The following is a 17,893-nucleotide window of genomic DNA, read 5'->3' on the forward strand; positions in this document are numbered from 1 at the left end:
ATCAAGTGGGCCTAGTGGCAGAATAACACAACAATGCCAAACTGTTCTTATCCAAGCCTTAAATGTGAATAATACGATCATTATATTGCTTTTATCATTTAATGGGGGAGGGGGAAGAGCCTTCATAGCCTTCTGGTGATTTCTGTCTAAATGAGAAGGGTACAGTCTTTTGAAATTGCAGTTTGACAGGACAAAACATTTGCTTCTGTATAATGTGATGTGTCAGGGTAAACCTACACTTGACAATAAGCACTGGTTACTACCCAAAGAAGTAGAGTTGATTTTTATACCTCATTTTTCACTACCTGAAGGAGTCTCAAAGTGGCTTATACTTGCCTTCCCTTCCTCTTCCCACAACAGACACTCTGTGAGGGAGGTGAGGCTGAGAGAGTTCTGACAAGACTGCTCTATGAAAACAGCACTATCAGGGCTGCGACCAGCTCTTCCACCTGGCTGAGTGAGAAGCGAGGAATCAAACCTAGCTCACCAGATTAGAAGCTGTTCCTCTTAACTATGCCAAGCTCGTGTTAGGATGCTGCTTAAAAGAACTTTTGCATAGCTTTCCATATTCTGTGCAATTGACTTGTATATCAGTTTTCCCTTTTCTTTTGTGAACCTGCAGTAAGCTTCTGAACAAGCTGTCTGAAACATGTATCAATAAGTATGCCATTTCTTCCTCTGAATATGAAATTCACAAAAAGCAGTTACAGAACTATGTTAAATGGGTTAAAGTTTTTGCCTGGGCGACTCTCATAACATCTCACCATACAACATAAAGGAAAAGGTAAAGGTATCCCCTGTGCAAGCACCGAGTCATGTCTGACCCTTGGGGTGACGCCCTCTAGCATTTTCATGGCAGACTCAATACGGGGTGGTTTGCCAGTGCCTTCCCCAGTCATTACCGTTTACCCCCCAGCAAGCTGGGCACTCATTTTACCGACCTCGGAAGGATGGAAGGCTGAGTCAACCTTGAGCCGGTTGCTGGGATCGAACTCCCAGCCTCATGGGCAAAGCTTTCAAACTGCATGTCTGCTGCCTTACCACTCTGCGCCACAAGAGGCTCTAACCATACAACATATACCCTCTCAAAACTCATGTCCTTGGTACTGGAGGTACTGCACAAATGCCATATTTTATAGACCATGTATGCCTTACCTTGCTAGTAGTACATGTGTTTTATTATATCATCCTCAATCTTATTGGTTGACTTTTATCAACAATCTAGCACAGGTTTTAATAAACTGGGAGCCCTCTTCAGCTAAAAGCAATACACTCATTTTTCTTCCTGTACAGATTTCCTCCTCATTCATTCATTCACACCATTATTTTAGACAGGAAAGCCGCAATGGACTATAATGGAACAAAAAGGAGCTGAGCCAGAATCTGAAAGTGTTGAAAAAGGTTACAAGATGACACCGCTAATGTAGAGGTTTGGCTGGGAGAAAAATAGGCTTCATTGCAGACACCTTTAAAAAGTCAGACTGAGAAGTTTATTTAGTTATATTATCACCACAACAAATGGCTCATTGTATTGATACTCTAAAACATTGTAGTGGTGTAATTCTCTGCTGTCCTTCAACATGTTACCTTCAGAGAAAGGAGGCAAGGAGGATCAAGAGGCTAGGCAGCAGTGTCAGCAGCCAGACCTCTCCTCACACTGAGGGATAGTTCATAGGAAGACACACCGAAACACCTTTCTTTAATATCGCATCAGTTATTTATTTGTAGTGCAAAGCTTGGCCAAAATTGACGTTGGAATAGATGCCTGCTGTATCTTCAGTGCAAAAAATACACTCTCTGTTCTCAAGAAGAAACAGAAACATAGTGGCCAGATGTCAATTCCCAGGAGATTCCGGGATATTTTGCTTCTGTGGGAACATAGGGGCTGTCTCCCCGCCCCAAAGAGATGCATACCTTAGGACAATAGGCTCTCCAAGAACTGGTAACTAATCTTGCCAGTTTCTGAATCTCTCCTTCCCCTCCCACCCACAGATCAAAATTAGCAACTCCTAACACCTTGCCTCACCTTGATGGAAACTTTGTAGAAACCTGTAATTTCTGAACTTAGAGGTGCCTGTCCTATATTTTAACATCTGATAGGCCATGTATAGTGAGAGGGACAGATAGATTTGCATTTTTACCCAGTTCTACCATTTCTTTGCTCAATCTGATGCTGTGCTAAAGTTTGCTTGTGAACATTTTCTTTTTAGTAAATATCTTATAACTTTGGATTTTGGTAGCGGCTCTCTGTACCATGTAGATTTCCACTGTCTCACAAAAACACTATTATAAAAGAGGCACCAAGAGGAGAAAGACTGGAAGTGGCAAGCAGCTATTCCTCCAGGGGTGCACCAGGCAGTATATTTTCCCCGTGGTGGCCAGGTGCTGGAAAAAGGAGACACAGAGGCAAAGCTTGAGGCCTGAGAAGGGAAGCTGGGAGTCCTGACCTTCTCAGCAAGCAATTCCATATACTAGTCAGGTGGTGATGGCAGAGAGAGAGAGAGAGAGCTTTCCAGGAGTTGGGAACCTCCTGGAGTGGACAGAGTAGAACAGGGCCTACAGACTAAAGCAGGTTCATTTTGCCACACCAAGTAATCAATGTTTCTTTCGGGGTGTGTGTGGAGGAATAAGTTCCTTGGCCAACCTCCTTTATCTCTCTGTAGCCTAGTTCCTTGGTGGTGGTGTAATGTGCCATCAGAAGACCCTGCAGGTTTTTCAAGGCAACAGTCATTCAAAGGTTTGTTTGTTGCCATTGCCTGCTTCTGCATAGCAACCCTGGACTTTCTTGGTGGTCTCTCCCTTGGCAGGCAGAATCAGGCTAGGCTGGCCCATCCAGGCCAGGCCTATTTCCTTATACTATATTGCATTTCACAACCTTCAAATCAAAATACAAAGATGACAGAGCAACTGGGGGGTGGGGGAGGAAAGAAGATCCAGGAGATGTCAGCATTTATGTGATTGGGTTGCTGCTACCAATCCCCAAAAGGAGAAGATGTCAAAAAGAAACCTCCATAAAGAAAATAGATGTAATATTCCATTGTTTATTGTTTTCCACTATTGGACAAAATTTATTTCTGAAACATTATGTCACAGTCCACAAACAACGAGAATGGAAACCTGACATTTCCCACTTTTACGTCTGTTAATTTTGCATTCTAAATGTGTGTTCCCAGCCACCAGAGCATTTATCATTGAAAAGGAGACAGAAAATATTTCAAGTTATCCTGAGATGTCCTTCCATGTAAAAACAGAGCAAAATATATAGGCCCATTATTATTTAAACTGCACCCAGTTCTTATCTTTGAAATTCTTAACTTATTTAAAAAGCACAAAAAGTTCTGCTTGGAGCTGCTTAACCATTTAGCTTATCTCAGGGTCAAACAAGAAGAGATGCTGGGAAATCTCTGATCAGATCCTGCCAGTATTTAAACAATCTTAACAAGCTGCACAGGGGCCATGTGGGGATAAGGAGAGAATTTATTCTCTGAATGCGGTTTTGCCACAACACTGTTAGTATTAACTCTTAAAAGGGAGGAGGGGGAGACAGGTAAATGTGTCTGTTTAGATCAGTGGTGGTACATTGCCCACTGCTCATGGTCAGGCACGTTTCCCAATTGCTATCAATCAAAAGAGCCATAGTGACTTCCATTCCATGCATGCCTATGTATTGGATGGACCTGCATCTTATACGTTCCTCTGGCAGTGACTCTTTCAATTGGAAGCCTCACTGGGCATTGGACTTCTCCCTTTCCTGAAACATGGTACAGGTGCCACATTGAAGAAAAGTGCTCAGAAGAGTCAAAGTTAACATGTTAAAGAGCCACTATCACTGGTGGCTTTATATAATTTATATGCTACTTGTATAAAACATATATAAAACATCTCTGAACATGTCCCCAGAAGAGCCTTGCCCTCCGTCAATATCAATAGTGGTCCCCAGCCCCAGAGAAATCCGGTTGGCCTTGGCTCCTGCCTGGTGGAATGAGCTCCCAGAAAACATCGGGACCCTGTCAGAGCTCACTGAGTTGTGCGAGGACTCCAAGCAGAGCTTTTCTTCCAGGCCTTCTAGTTGAGGCCAGTAAAATAACCAACATCAGACTGGCCTCCCTCCTGTATTCATGCCCCCACTCTGGGGTTGGGTTCTATAGCTAAGGGCAGAGTTTTCAGAAATGTTTTTAAATGCTGGACTGTGGTTTTAATTGCACCTCTCTGAGCAGAGATGGCAGTATGTAAATCCAAATAAATAAACAAACTGCCTCCCCCCCAAAAAACACCCGGTATTGCCATAAAGACATTCCTCAACAACCAGAAGTTAAAAGGCATGGAGTGCGGATTCCTGCAGCAGAGCCCTCTTGGAGCATCGCAAAACACAAGCAGGAGCCTACCAAGGGACCCCAGATGTTTAGGTCTTTAAAGATGAAAGGCAGCACTTTTGCTATAAGCCCAGAAACATAAGCTTGCATCTTTTCTTCCCTTTTATACAGCTTTGTGTTTGCTGTGGTGGAGCATGTTCCACCAGCACTAGGCAATTTTTGTTCATTGAAAGATGTTGGTATTGTTTTAATAGAAAGCATCTATTGCTGGATGAACATGCCTTGCAAAGACCATTTATGCACTGGAAGTTTCATGCTGTGCTGCAGGCTGGAGTTGTAGTCATGGCAGGTTGCCCCACCTCCTCCGGCACCCACACCAGGGAGCATTTGGCCTGATGCACCTCATCCACCCCCTATTTGTGCTCCTGCACGGGAGCTGGGGCAGTGAAGTTCCCAGTGCATAAATGGTCGAACTGAGGATCACTTCCACAACTGATGGCAGCGATGCACAAGTGGGAACTAGCTATAGAATCTAAGCGAAGTGGTACAAAATAGGCTTAATGTGTTCGTTGCAGCATTCCCAAAGGCTCACCCTGCACAACTTTGGTTAGCATGTTAAAGCATTGGAAGATCCAATTGTGCATGTTCCAGCATTCTGCAGATTTGAATTCAAATTCAGAGCAAAATGGATGTGCAAAATCTGACAGAGGCACTGTGTCTTCCTATTGTACAAAAAGCATGCTGGAAAGCAGATGGGCAGAACCAATGGTCTAGTTTAGGAAAGCCAAATGTTATGCCCATCCTCTAGCACAGGCTGTTACCACTCTTCTGCTGCATTTTTAGTCCCCAAGGATGATTCTCCAAGTGGATCTGAAACAGCAAGATCTGCAGAGGTTGTGCTGAGGGGGAGAACATCTGATCTACCTTGCAGAACTGTCTAAAACACACCTCATGATTTTCCCTCCCAGTCTTTCTTCTTGGAGTAAATCTGATGCTAGAAAAACAGGACAAAGACCCTGGCATGAACTACAAATGCAATGCAAGCCAATGGTTAGGAATGTGCAATAACAGTGAATTGGGCCCAATCAGTTCTTGCTGCAACAACAATAAATGAGGGACTCAAATACAGGCAGGTCAGCAGCTCTTCCTGGGTCCCTGGCATTTAGAGCTCCATTATCTTTTTAAGTAGTGACTCACCTATTAGCAGGAGTCCCCTGCTGCTGCATCTCATTTCTCTTTCTCCTCTTCTCTTGTGTCTGACTATATCAGGCTTCATATTGGTATACCCAAAAACTCCTTCATTCCCTATTCCTCTATTTCATGGTTGTTTTATTATCATTTGATTGCACTAGTACTTTTGATCGATTAATAAAGCTGATATAAATAGTATTTAATTAGGTATTTCAGCCCTGCTTATCTTATCAGTGGGATCCAAGGCAGCTTACACCATCAGTTTTCCCTCTTGTCCTCACAAGAATCACCCTGTGACGTAGGCTAGAGAGCCAGCTTGGTGCAGTGGTTAGGAGTACAGACTTCTAATCTGGCAGCAAGCAACCAGCTGGGTGACCTTGGGCTTGCCACAGCACGGATAAAGCTGTTCTGACTGAGCAGTAATATCAGGGCTCTCTCAGCCTCACCCACCTCACAGGGTGTCTACCTCACAGGGAGAGGAAAGGGAAGGTGAATGTAAGCAGCTTTGAGACTCCTTCGGGTTGAACCAACACTCTTCTTCTAGGCTGAGAAAGAGTATGTGGCCCAGGCTCACCCAGCAAGCTTCCAAGGCAGAACAGGGATACGAACTTGGGTTTCCCGGATTCCTAGTTTGACACTCTAAATACCGCCTCTCTCTCTTAGGTTATTGAAGGATAGAGGTTTCTCTTTTGCCCACCTTGGACACCTAAGGATTATCGGGAGGAAAGGGAGAATTTATAAGCCAATATAATTTTTTTTCAAGCCAACATCTATATTTGAACTCTGTTCATGCTCACTAACCTAACATTCAAGAATTTATGAAAAAACCATCATCTGTAGTTCTTGCATGCTTACCTAATAATTGTTTTTCCTTTCGAACAACTGATTTCCCTTTCTTAGTTCTCCCCACCATCTGCCAAGACTTCCATGCATCCTGTTCACCACAACTTTATAACTGGCTGTCCAGACAGTAAGTAACTGCAGCTTGGGAAGCCCATTTTTGCTATTTTATTATAAAACCATGATGGGGCATTTTCAAGTGTATTGCATTGCATCTTGTCTGCACAGTGATTGATTTTTTGAGAACTGGCTTCTGACTTTTTAAAAAACAGGTATGAATCAGAATCGCTCCAAAACTACACTTTAAACACATCCTATGATCCTTGTCTTATCGTTGTGCACTTGCCTCCTTTGCTTGCACTGTGAAGATCTGGCTGACCAAGCAGTTTGGGACATGCAAATCTTAACAGTGAAGCAGACATGCAAGAGTGCATCCCTTCTTCTGCGGGCATTACCTGTCAGAAGATTGTGCTGAGTTGAGCTACGTTAGGCTATTTAACAAGCGACAGACAAAACCAAAAAAATTTATCTCTCATGTAAATGAACCTCATTAAATACATACACAGGTATAGCCAATCTTGAATATTCAAAATTTAGAGCAAAAGATGTTTCTCTTTGCCAAGAGGTAGCTGTGCTGTAGTTCATAAAACCACACAGAAAGGGGAAAAAAGGAAAGTGTACCTTGCACATTCATTGTATACACCACAAGAGAGCTAAGCACAGCTTGTAAAAGACTCAACCCTAAAATACCAAGTTTTCCACTGATTTTTATTTCCTGCGATAGCCATGACCTTTCCTACATAAACAGTACACTACACATGGAAAGGAATGGCTGCTGTATTAAGATCAAAACATCTTTCCTTCAAAAGCTTCCAGGTTGAAAGCAGTGTCCAAAAATCTCCTAAGTGACACCAGGTGAGTGTTCTTGTTACCAGTCGCCGGAGCAGCAGCCGGTTCACGACCAACGTACCTTGATTTAGAAGGGATAAAAGGCAGACCAACAGAAAAGAGAGGGGGCGGTTTTAGAAGCAGACATACAGTTGTAATAATTCTCAGGTATTCTAGGTATTTCCTATGGACGGTTGCTTCTATGGGCAGAAATTTGCAGCTGTTTGCCTCGGATCATACTTTCTAGACCAGGGCTGATTCTGTTCTTACTTTGTTTTTGTGTCTGTGTGTGGGAGGGAGTGTTTGTCGACATGACCATATATGGCCATATCACCCAATAAATGTTAACCAATTTTTTTAGAAATATGAAAATTAATTAACTCCCATCCAGGGCCATCAATTAACCCCTCCAGGGCCATCAAGAAACTCCAGGGTTTCACAAAACCCTGGTGGAGAAAGCCTTCTCTGGAGCTAGTTGTTTATGCTGCCTATTTTTGTTTTCAGACTGGGAGAAAGCTAGCTCAGCCAACTTGTCCCATTAGAGAGCATAAGCTCCACCGAGACACACTTTTCTTAACATAACTTTTTCAACCACTGTCTCTTGCATCCCAAGATATTATCTGTCAAGTGTCATATTGCTACTGCAGACTGACAAATAAGCAGACATACAGTGTAACATGGTTTAAATGTTGCTATTTAAGATCCTAGAAAGGCTTGCTTATCATCTTAAAAAGGCAGAGAGCAGCTGTCCTAGACCCTTGCTCAGTGATAGTGCATATGTTGTGTATGTAGGAGTCCCCAGGTTCAGTACCTCACACCTCCTCTTTAAAACAGATAGCTGACTGCAAGGCAGGGAAAGACCTAAGCTTGAATCTGATGCCAATCCAAATATACAAGATTGGTTCAGTCAGCCCAGCTGGAAATACCAAAGACTCATCGCTAACTGCTCTGCAACACAAGTACACATGCACACACACACAGAAAATGTACTACTGTGGCTGAAAAAAAAGAATTCTATGCAGGCTTCTTACCATATAGGTCGAGTATGGTTTACAATGGTGCGGAAACGAGGTTTGACATAGTCATAGTAGCCCATGTTCTTATGCTCTTCTTGACACCACAAAATATCGGCTTGAGGATACTTTTCCATTTCCACTTTTAACAAATCAAAAGGAAAAGGAGAAATCTAGAAAAAAAACAAGATATAAAAAAATAAGACGAAAGTGCTGCGCATGCACGTTGGCCGTTGCGCATGCCATCACGCATGCGCATTTGAGCATCGGCTGTCGCGCATGCTCGGCAGCCAGATCACCCTCCCTCCCCCGGTCCGCAGCCTAATGAAGGTTGCGGACCACTGCTGTAAGCGATTAATATTTGTTCACAAAATGAAATCATGTCCTTTGGAAAGAATCAAAAAGATTAGCAGTGAAAATTAATTGCAGGCTTCATGTCAAACGAGCAGGCAAGGAGTGTTTTAAAATATCTTGATCCAAAGAATCAGGGCTTCTTTTCTCCCACACAGGAATGTAAAAGAAAGCAAGTCTTGCAAGTGAGTATTTTTCTGCTACACAAGATGGAGGTCTAAGCAATGGCTGGTTTTCCGACACTTATTCTCAATGCAATAAAAACATTTGTACAATCATTCTCATCACTATCTCTTGGGGCACAATCCAGATCAGGGGTAGTCAAACTGTGGCCCTCCAGATGTCCATGGACTACAATTTCCATGAGCCCCTGCCAGCTTTTGCTGGCAGGGGCTCATGTGAATTGTAGTCCATGGACATCTGGAGGGCTGCAGTTTGCCTACCCCTGATCCAGATGACGTTAAGCACCTTCGGGCTGAGCTGCTGCAAGCAGAGAGAATGCATATGGCTGTATGGCAAATATTACTGCCTCTCATACATGAAACAGGATGTCTGTAAATAATGTATTCCCCACCTGTCCAAACACTGCCCCCTGCTTGAGAAACTGGACTGCCATCTTTGGCCCTGGACTGATTCTTGCTGGCATCAAATGAATCAAAGGCCCTCTGCATCTGGCTTAATCACGGTGTGCAAAACCTGGCAGTCAGCACAAGACTTCTGAAAGTGTTCTTGCAACAGAACTGTGGCCTGCAGTTCTTGTTCATAGTACTGATGTCAATGTGGTAATATAAGTAGAAGAACCTTCCAATAGACATTGTGTAGCCAACCCAGATTTCTCTTATTTACAAGTAAAGGAAATGCACAAGCACTGAAACATCTCCCATGAAAACAGTACCTTCATGATGATTTTTTTTTAAGCCTGGGATTTTAAACTATCTACAAGTCAGCCAAGTAAATTTACATTTGATAAGATTTGAATCCAGATATCAGAGTTCTCAGATCATGATTCCTCTTAATTCATTAAAGAAGTTGCTTTTTTCATTAAATTTCCCCAGCACTATGGTTACCCCATGCTGTTCCCATTACATAGAAGGCATGTGGATATGTAAAATCAAACATAGGCTAAAGATTTCAAGTTTTCTGCACAGCAAGTTTCAACCATTTGGGTTTACCTGTTCCAATCTGGTTATAGCCACCTCCTTCTCCAAGTCCTGGTTCTTTCTCTCTTTAATGAGATCATAGTACACCTTCCCTGTACAGAAAATCACCCGCTTCACATCTCCAGGGGTTTCAGCTGCAGGCCCTTCTTCAGCAATCACACGTCTGAAACTGGTGCCTAAATGCATAACAAAAATGCTTCAAGGTCTCTGGTCTCCAAGGTCTCCAAGAGAACTATTCTGGTATTAACAATGATGGTAGTTTTCAGTTGGATTTTCATCCATTATTACTGATCCCTCCCACAACAGTATCTTGAACTTTCCTTCATTATTTGACTCAGCAGAGGTCACTAATTCACTTCATCCTCGGCACGTGATTTACAGGGAGGGGGAAGACATTGGCTTGGATCCTAAGCAGTGCAGACAGACCTGCGCCACAAAACAGGGCAACTGTCCCCTCTCCACCCTTCCTCTGCAGTCTTTTACATTTCCCAAATTGAGCCTCTGTGGGTCAGTAGTTTCCCCAGGTATATGGGGGGAGGGGAGAGGTCAAAGCAGTCTGCAGTAATGGGGCAGGGAATCCACAAAAATGACACTCCCCTGCTTCTGACAGTAGAAAGGGAGACCAAGATCCAAGTTATTACATATGGACAAATGACAAATCAAACCAACCACTTCCTTAACTGGCACACGTACAATGAAGCCAAACAACAAGGAAAGTGCCGTGCAAATATGTCAAATACAAAAGCAGAAAGCAACATTGTTAGGCCAAATCCAAACTCATTTATATTAGGAGCTATAACATAATTATATGTTAAGTAGAGAAGAGATGTAAAAGATTCCCTAAACTGCACATTGCATAATTCAAATTAGACTCCTCAGTGTTTCTATTACACACTATATAGAAAATATATCATTAGGTGTAACATGGCAAGGATTGTTTATATCCCGAAACATACATATGTTTTTCAAAATTGGAGTGATTTTTCAGTTAGTAAGACAGAGAAGTAGACAATGACCTGAGATTGTCAGCAAAAATAGTATAGGATGGTCTATTAGGATTCTGCCTAACAGGGTGTTGATTTCTGCTTTTGTGTTTGACGTGTACAATGAAGTCAGGGAGTTCTGCTGAATTGTTGTACCTAGATCACCAACTGATCACTATGAAAATTCAGAAGAGCTTATTACTGGCTCCATATAATGAGAAAATCATCCTTCCACTTTCAAATCTAGTATTATTGTTATTATTTATTCTACTATTTTTATGCTGCCCTTCCCTGAAACCTGAAGGCAGCTTACAAGGTTAGTGGATCATCACACATGCCTTCAGAAGCTTGAATTTTCTCAAGGGCCATATTCTGTCTTGAGCACAAGCTCAAGGACCAGCGTTGCCCATGCCCGCTGACTGACTCCTGCTAGGACACAGGGAAAGAGTTCCTCAAGCAACTGCAGCAAAAGCTCTACCAAAGCAGAGGTGACATTAGTGATTTGGGCCCTGGACAAAAGTCCAAGTTGAACCCTAGAATCACTGCCACCCCCATGGCCCAGGACAAAAAACAGAGCCATTCCAGATGCCTGAGCCTCAAACGTAGTGGCCAAAAGTGGCCATTGCTGAGTCCCATACAGGGTGGGCATAGGAGACTATCACTGTCAGCAGCAGAAGCTTTCCTTTTTGTTCTGCTTCCCCTTCTCTTGGAGTAGGGCTGAGAGCAGTCATCCCCCTCAGCACAGGGATCAGGGCAGCTGTACCTGTTAGCCATTGGTTAAGACCCACTCTTGTCCTAAGGCTGTCTTCTTAGCCACTAACTCTCACATGCCTTGGCTCATACCGGCAAGTGAAGAGCTGGCACATAAAGATTCCCAGCTGGGTACCAGATAATACCATTCTGGAGGATAAATTGAGAGCCTGGGCTACCAGTTGTCAATGCCTAAGCAAGACTACTAAGAGCACCTTCAAATAGGGCTACTCTTGACTGTGTTCAAAGCTTCATCTAGTTCAAACTATATAAGAGAGGCTTATTTAAGAATTTTGTTCTAAGGACACAGTTCTAGACTGCCTAACTCCAACTAATCCAGGAAGCAAAGCAGAGATGATCTCAGCTACTTTGTTAGGTCCTTTATCCTCACAATAGAAATGACAATGGCAATTGTCTTCTGTTTGCCACAGTATCTGATTTTTTAATCAAAGCAATACATTATAAACAAAGACAGCACATATCAAAGGTGCTAATATTAATTACAAAACTGTACCAACAAATGCATTTGAGAAAAGAGGGGGTGTCAGTTCTGAATGGAAATGTTTTTATCATCTCATATTTTATCATCAAAAACCTTGGGACAGAGGAAAGCCATTCAATAAGAATACAGACGATCTTTTATCATGCTTGGCTGGTAGACTGGAGCTTTCAGAAAGCAACAGCAAAACAGTTGATTAACCTGTATGTCAAAAATATTGGTTATACTTTCCAAGATGCCCTGTTGTTAAATTGTCAGCATAACTGGATTTGATTCCTCTGCTCTTTATAATTTAGGGATTTTGTTTAGAGCACTAACACATTAAAAAAAAACAGCCTCATGTATACACATTCTCGTTGCATTCGGCCACACCACAAAAGAAAAAACGACCTTCTTCCTTCACCCACCCGGCATATTAGTCTGTGCGCCCATTCAGCAGAATTAGTCTGTGGAAATGAAAAATGTTTTCTCCAGCATCACAGGATGATGAAGGATGCTGTGAGAAGACAAAATCAGGAGTAGAGGAATTCCTGCAGATAACGGTGGGACAGTCAAGAGCTAGTGCTCATTGACTGATCAGTTCCAGAGCAGAAAGAAGCAGTATTTCAGTGCTACCGAACTCATTCCCAACAATGAGCCCTATATTTTTTAATTTATGCAACAAGTTATCAACAGAACTAGCAGATCTAGCAATAGCATTAGTGCCTGAACCATTAGAATTAACGGAATGTTTGCAGAGGAATGAGAACAGCCTTTTGATCTTTCACTGCACATAATAATCCCTGCACTAATTAACTGCATGGGATTTCACTGAAAGTTTCATGGCAGTCCCTTCTCCCACTTCACTCTTGATATGAGACTCACAGGGGTGGCTTTGTGAAACGGGGACACTGCCAGCATAGGAAAGTGCCATGCTGCAGCATCTCTCATGCAGCACTCCTACCACGAGAAGGAGGCTGGAGTCTCCCGCAGAAGAGCCTGACAACATCCTTCTAAAATAAAATAACTCAACTGAACTTACCTGACACCATTTCATCAAAGCTGGACTTAGCTTCAGGAAGTCTCAACAAGGACTTTGGCGTGAAGATAATTAGCTGCAAAATGGGCAGTGTTAGAACCCTTAAATGTTGCCATCACTCCCATACAGATTATTCTGCATACAGAAAGGGATGCCTTATTCCATTAAACACACAGCACATAGACACCGTGAAAATGAACCAAAGTGAAAGCATTTTGTCAAGCAAAACAATCTCAATCCCTCCTCCCAAGGGTTAACTTGAGTTATGCAGAACTGTCCCATCTTGCAGGTGCTCACAATTAGAGGCTGGTTCAGGATGGCTTCCTTATCACTCCCAAGGACACTATCCTGACTTGGATAATTAGTTCTGTGGGAAACCTGGGTTTTTGCTAGGGGAGGGAGGAGAGTGAGAGAGATGCGGCAATTTGCTGGAGGATTCCACCAGGGATGAGTTTTGATTGGCCAGGCTAATTGCCTGACCACAGTGGGCCTAAAGTTATATCTGGGCCTAATGACGGAGAGAGAGTTGGTTAGCTTGGATTTTCACTAGTCTACATCTATGGAACAGGTGCAGCATCATAGGAAAGATTTTGAATTGGGACCAATGTAGGTGACTATGTAGGTGACTAAGGATGTGCCTTCAGACAGAGGTTTCATGTATCAGGTAGTAAGCTAGCTTCGTTATTTTGTGTTGCTTGTCTCAAGAGTGTTGTGTTGTACTAATTAATTTTCTATCTAAATAGTTTTTCTAAATTCTTTATAATAAACTATTCATTTATTATTTAAAGCAAACATCTGGTTATTGACACAAGTTTAGCCTGAGAACCCACAGAGTCCAGCCATGGACTCCTCAACACACTCCTAACCTAGAAGTCCCTTTTCCGATAAAACTTACTGAGATTTGGGCAACTAACTTGTCAAATGCTTCAGAAATCTCCAGCCTGCCCAAATACTATTTTGATACTTAAAATTTATATTACATATTGTGATATGGGCAAAAGTATCAAACCACTGGCCAAAATAACAAGGCTCAAAAGTCAAGAAAGCAGTATTGGGATTCATAAGCCACCAAGGAAAGTTCAGCAGAGGAAGGCAATGGTAAACCACCTCTGTTTGTCTTTAGTCTTGGTAACCCCTTGCTGGGGTCACCATAAGTCATTGCAATTTGACAGCACTTAAAAACGTATGTACCAAGATTCATACAACTCAGAAAACAGGTACAGAAAAATCAAACTATATAGAAGAAGTATAAGTTCAAACCTCCCTCTGAATTCAATCTTTTTCATATACAAGGCAATCTACAGGATACACATGCATTTTTCAGGGGCAAAGTACTTTTACCATCCCACTCCAATACATCCACACCTCATTATGTCACAGAGAACATGCTGCAACATCACAATTATGACAATCATGACACATTTCTCTACTTACCGGTTTTCTAAATGGCAGCAAGATCTGCCGTCTGAGAACATGGAAGTAGCTGGCTGGAGTGGAACAGTTTACTACAATCCAATTGCAGTCATAGAGTTGGGAAACCTCAAAATCACCGTCAAATTGCTGAACGGGGATAAAGACATCAGGAAATCAGCCACTGTTTGAATCACTGCATTTGTTATGGCTGTTTACATTCTCTGTACTTTTATATTTTGTAAATACTAATTGCAGCACAGTCAATCTGTAAACGACATGTGTTTGTTTTCTAAGTTTGAATGTGTCGGGCAAAAGAGGCAGGATAAAGTACACAGTTTCCTAAACTCCAATGAAATCAAAACAAATGTCACAAAGGGGACATTACAGAGAAGAATTGAACAGCCAGTACAGTGCATAGAGATACAGGAAGCCAGAAAAGAAGAAAGATCTACTTACTGGAAAAGCATCAGAGTCATCATTATTCATCTGGAGGAACCTCTCCGGCCTCGCTGAAGAATGCTCTGGGCCCTGATAATCACATCATTTAGAAGAAAACAAGTTTAGGTGCCTGTGAAGAATCTCTGCCACTTGCCATGCATGCCAAAAGAGCCCCTGGCCAGCCTTTCACGAGCAAGAACTAGCCGCCATTCCATGAGATTCTCTCAACTGCTCATCTGTGGTTTCAGATGATAGCATTATTTTAAAGAGATACTGCAGTGGTATGCCTTGTAATGAACTATACAGAAATTGAACAGGAACCTGAATAGCTGTCAGGTTAAAGAAGAATGAGAATCTAAGACAAATTCTGTTTACTAATAGACACAGAGAGGGAGTGACTCTGCAAGTTCAAAAGTGTCTTCAACATTGTTATCCTGCGTTACTCCATAATATGCTTGATGACTTCAATGGGCTTAGACGGGTATGATGGGAATATTGTTCACATGGGAGCAGTCATATCATGATGCAAGTATCCTGATACATGCAGTCATACATGCAGTAGTGGTACTTATACTCATGCTATGTGCTTATGCTACATGTAAACTGATCTTTATATACTCGGAAACAAGTCCTACTGATTTCAGCTGACTTTCCTACTGACTTTCTCAAATACAAGCATCACAGAATTGCAAGCTTAGCTACTAAAATAATTTTTTTCAGTTCTCTTTTGTGGTTTGTACAAAAAAACCATGGAACCTAGTAACATTCTCCCTGTGTTTTTAAAGGATGTCTATTTTTACAAACCTATTAATAAGGGCTCAGAAATGGTTTTTACATGCACACAGAAATACTACTGTGATCTATCTACGAAATCCTTACCATGCCTTCCATTCCATGGGGCAAGAGTAGGACTATCCCATTGTGACGAACCCACTTGGCCTGACCTGAACTGATAAATTGGTCTATTATGCACTGTGCTGTATTGTGAAAGTCACCAAACTGAGCTTCCCAGCAGACCAGAGCATTGGGACTTGCCATGGCAAAGCCAAGTTCAAAGCCTAAATATAAAGGGAAAAGACATAAGTAAGACACGGTATATTCTACTACGAGTAAATGGGACAAACAGAGAATTAATTTGGAAGATGAGTAACATTAATGAGTACAATGCATGAGTTAAGAGTTCGTCTCTTACACTGTGGCATTTCCTTCTCCGCGTCAGAAACAGAAGTGCTAAGATTTTTTTGAAAGTCATTGGAATTGTCACAATAAACTTCTACATGGTTGGTCTTCTAAAAGCACCAAGTGAGGCTACTAGTGCCCTATCTGTCCCCAGAACACCTGGCCACAGTAATCCATGTGATGGTCACCTCCAAATTAGTCTTCTGCAACTTGCTCTACCCGGGCCTTCCCTTGTTCTTGACCTGGAAGTTGCAACTGGCACATTATGCAGCAGCTAGGGTTCTCATGGGAACATTTTGGAGGTCCCACATTCAAGCAGTGGTGAAGCAGCTGCATTGGTGACCACTGGTGTTCCTAATTGAATTCAAGGTTCTAGGTCTGATCCTGACATATCTGGGGTATTGTCTATCTCCCTATGCCCCCTGCAGAGCCTTACACTCTGTGGGTACTAATAAACGTGTGATCCCTGGTCTGCATGAAGTGTGCCTAGCCTTGACCAGGGTCAGGGCCTATTTGTTCCTGGCCTCTACCTGGTGGAATGAGCTCCAGGACGAGCTGAAGGCCCTGTCGGAGCTATTACAGTTCCACAGGGTCTGCAGGACGGAGCTCTTCCACCAGGCATTTGGCTGGAAGATCTGTGCCCTTCCCCCTTCATTTTGGGCATCTTTACTACCTAGACACGATTACAACTAACCATCCACTTGTGGCATGGGTTAGGTGTAGGCGGGGTTTGTTGGGTGGGGATCAATTGGGGGGGAGGGAAAACTTGATTGGTTACATGCCTGCCACCATTTTGTACTTTTGTACTATTTTAAGGGTTATTGTATTTTTTAATTCTGTTTTATTGTAATTTTGATGATGGTTTTTAATCTGTAACCTGCCGCAAACTGGCTTGGCCAAGAGTGGTGGGAAATAAATAAATAAACAAACAAATAAAATAGAAACACGAAGCTCTAAGGAGATTATGCTTTGTGATGCTACCTTTCTTATGAGGGAGCACAAATAGTACATTAGTGGCTATTGACAAGATAGCAAAGGGACAAGAAGTGCGAATTTATCTTGCAACTTTCCACTCCATTAAAACTATATTAATTTACATTCAACAATCTTTCCCTCTCTTTCCCTCTCCTGGTTAATGGGATCCTCTTTGTGAGCTGATCACTACAACCTGTTTTTTAAGACGAGAAGAGTCCTGCTGGATTACACCAAAGGACCATCTTGTCGAGCAACGTGTTTCCCAAATGAAGTAGAATCTGAAATTTCATATTACTTCTCTGGAGAAAGAAAAACTTCAGGAAAGCCAAATATATATATGAGTTATATATATGAGTGATATTATTATATTTCCCCATAGTAATATGCAAGTATTACTAATCATTTCCCTTGCTTCCAGAGGAATAGAGAGTGTGTGTGTGTATATATATATATATATATATATATATATATATATATATATATATATATATATATATATATGTATGTGTGTGTGTGTGTGTGCGCGTGTGTGTGCGTGTGTGTGCGTGTGTGAATATGTATATGTATATGTATACATATACACATATAAACTCTCTATTTCTCTGGAAGCAAGGGAAATGACTAGTAATACTTGCAATAGTAATACTTGCATAGTAATACTTGCATATTACTATGGGGAAATATAATAATACTAGCAAGAAAGCCCATTGCAACCAGGAATGCAATGGGCGCTAGGAACCAGGGGACACCAGGAGGTGCTTTTTTTTTCTGCTGCGTGGAGCTGTGAAAGGCTCCTACAGGGTTTTTTTTTTTCTGCTGCTTGGAGCTGGGAAAGGCTCCTTCAGGGTTTTGTTTTCTGCTGCTTGGATCTGCGAAAGGCTC

The 17,893-nt window shown here is 42.1% G+C and overlaps 1 protein-coding gene across 4 annotated transcripts in view; it reads right to left on the reverse strand.

Moving 5' to 3' along the window:
* Nucleotides 1-3,021: 3,021 nt before the first annotated feature.
* Nucleotides 3,022-17,893, reverse strand: part of OGDHL (oxoglutarate dehydrogenase L) — a 73,110-nt gene continuing 58,238 nt past the window's right edge. For all 4 annotated transcript variants that reach the window (XM_077350565.1, XM_077350567.1, XM_077350566.1 and 1 more), the window contains exons 17-23: nucleotides 15,737-15,915; nucleotides 14,876-14,947; nucleotides 14,441-14,566; nucleotides 13,010-13,082; nucleotides 9,769-9,932; nucleotides 8,264-8,418; nucleotides 3,022-7,314 (exon numbers count right to left, since the gene is read on the reverse strand). In XM_077350565.1, coding sequence (XP_077206680.1) covers nucleotides 7,191-7,314; nucleotides 8,264-8,418; nucleotides 9,769-9,932; nucleotides 13,010-13,082; nucleotides 14,441-14,566; nucleotides 14,876-14,947; nucleotides 15,737-15,915 — 893 coding nt within the window. In that variant the 3' untranslated portion in view covers nucleotides 3,022-7,190. The remainder of the gene's footprint in view (nucleotides 7,315-8,263; nucleotides 8,419-9,768; nucleotides 9,933-13,009; nucleotides 13,083-14,440; nucleotides 14,567-14,875; nucleotides 14,948-15,736; nucleotides 15,916-17,893) is intronic.

The sequence above is a fragment of the Paroedura picta genome, chromosome 8 (genome assembly GCF_049243985.1).
Source record: "Paroedura picta isolate Pp20150507F chromosome 8, Ppicta_v3.0, whole genome shotgun sequence".
Taxonomy (NCBI): domain Eukaryota; kingdom Metazoa; phylum Chordata; class Lepidosauria; order Squamata; family Gekkonidae; genus Paroedura; species Paroedura picta.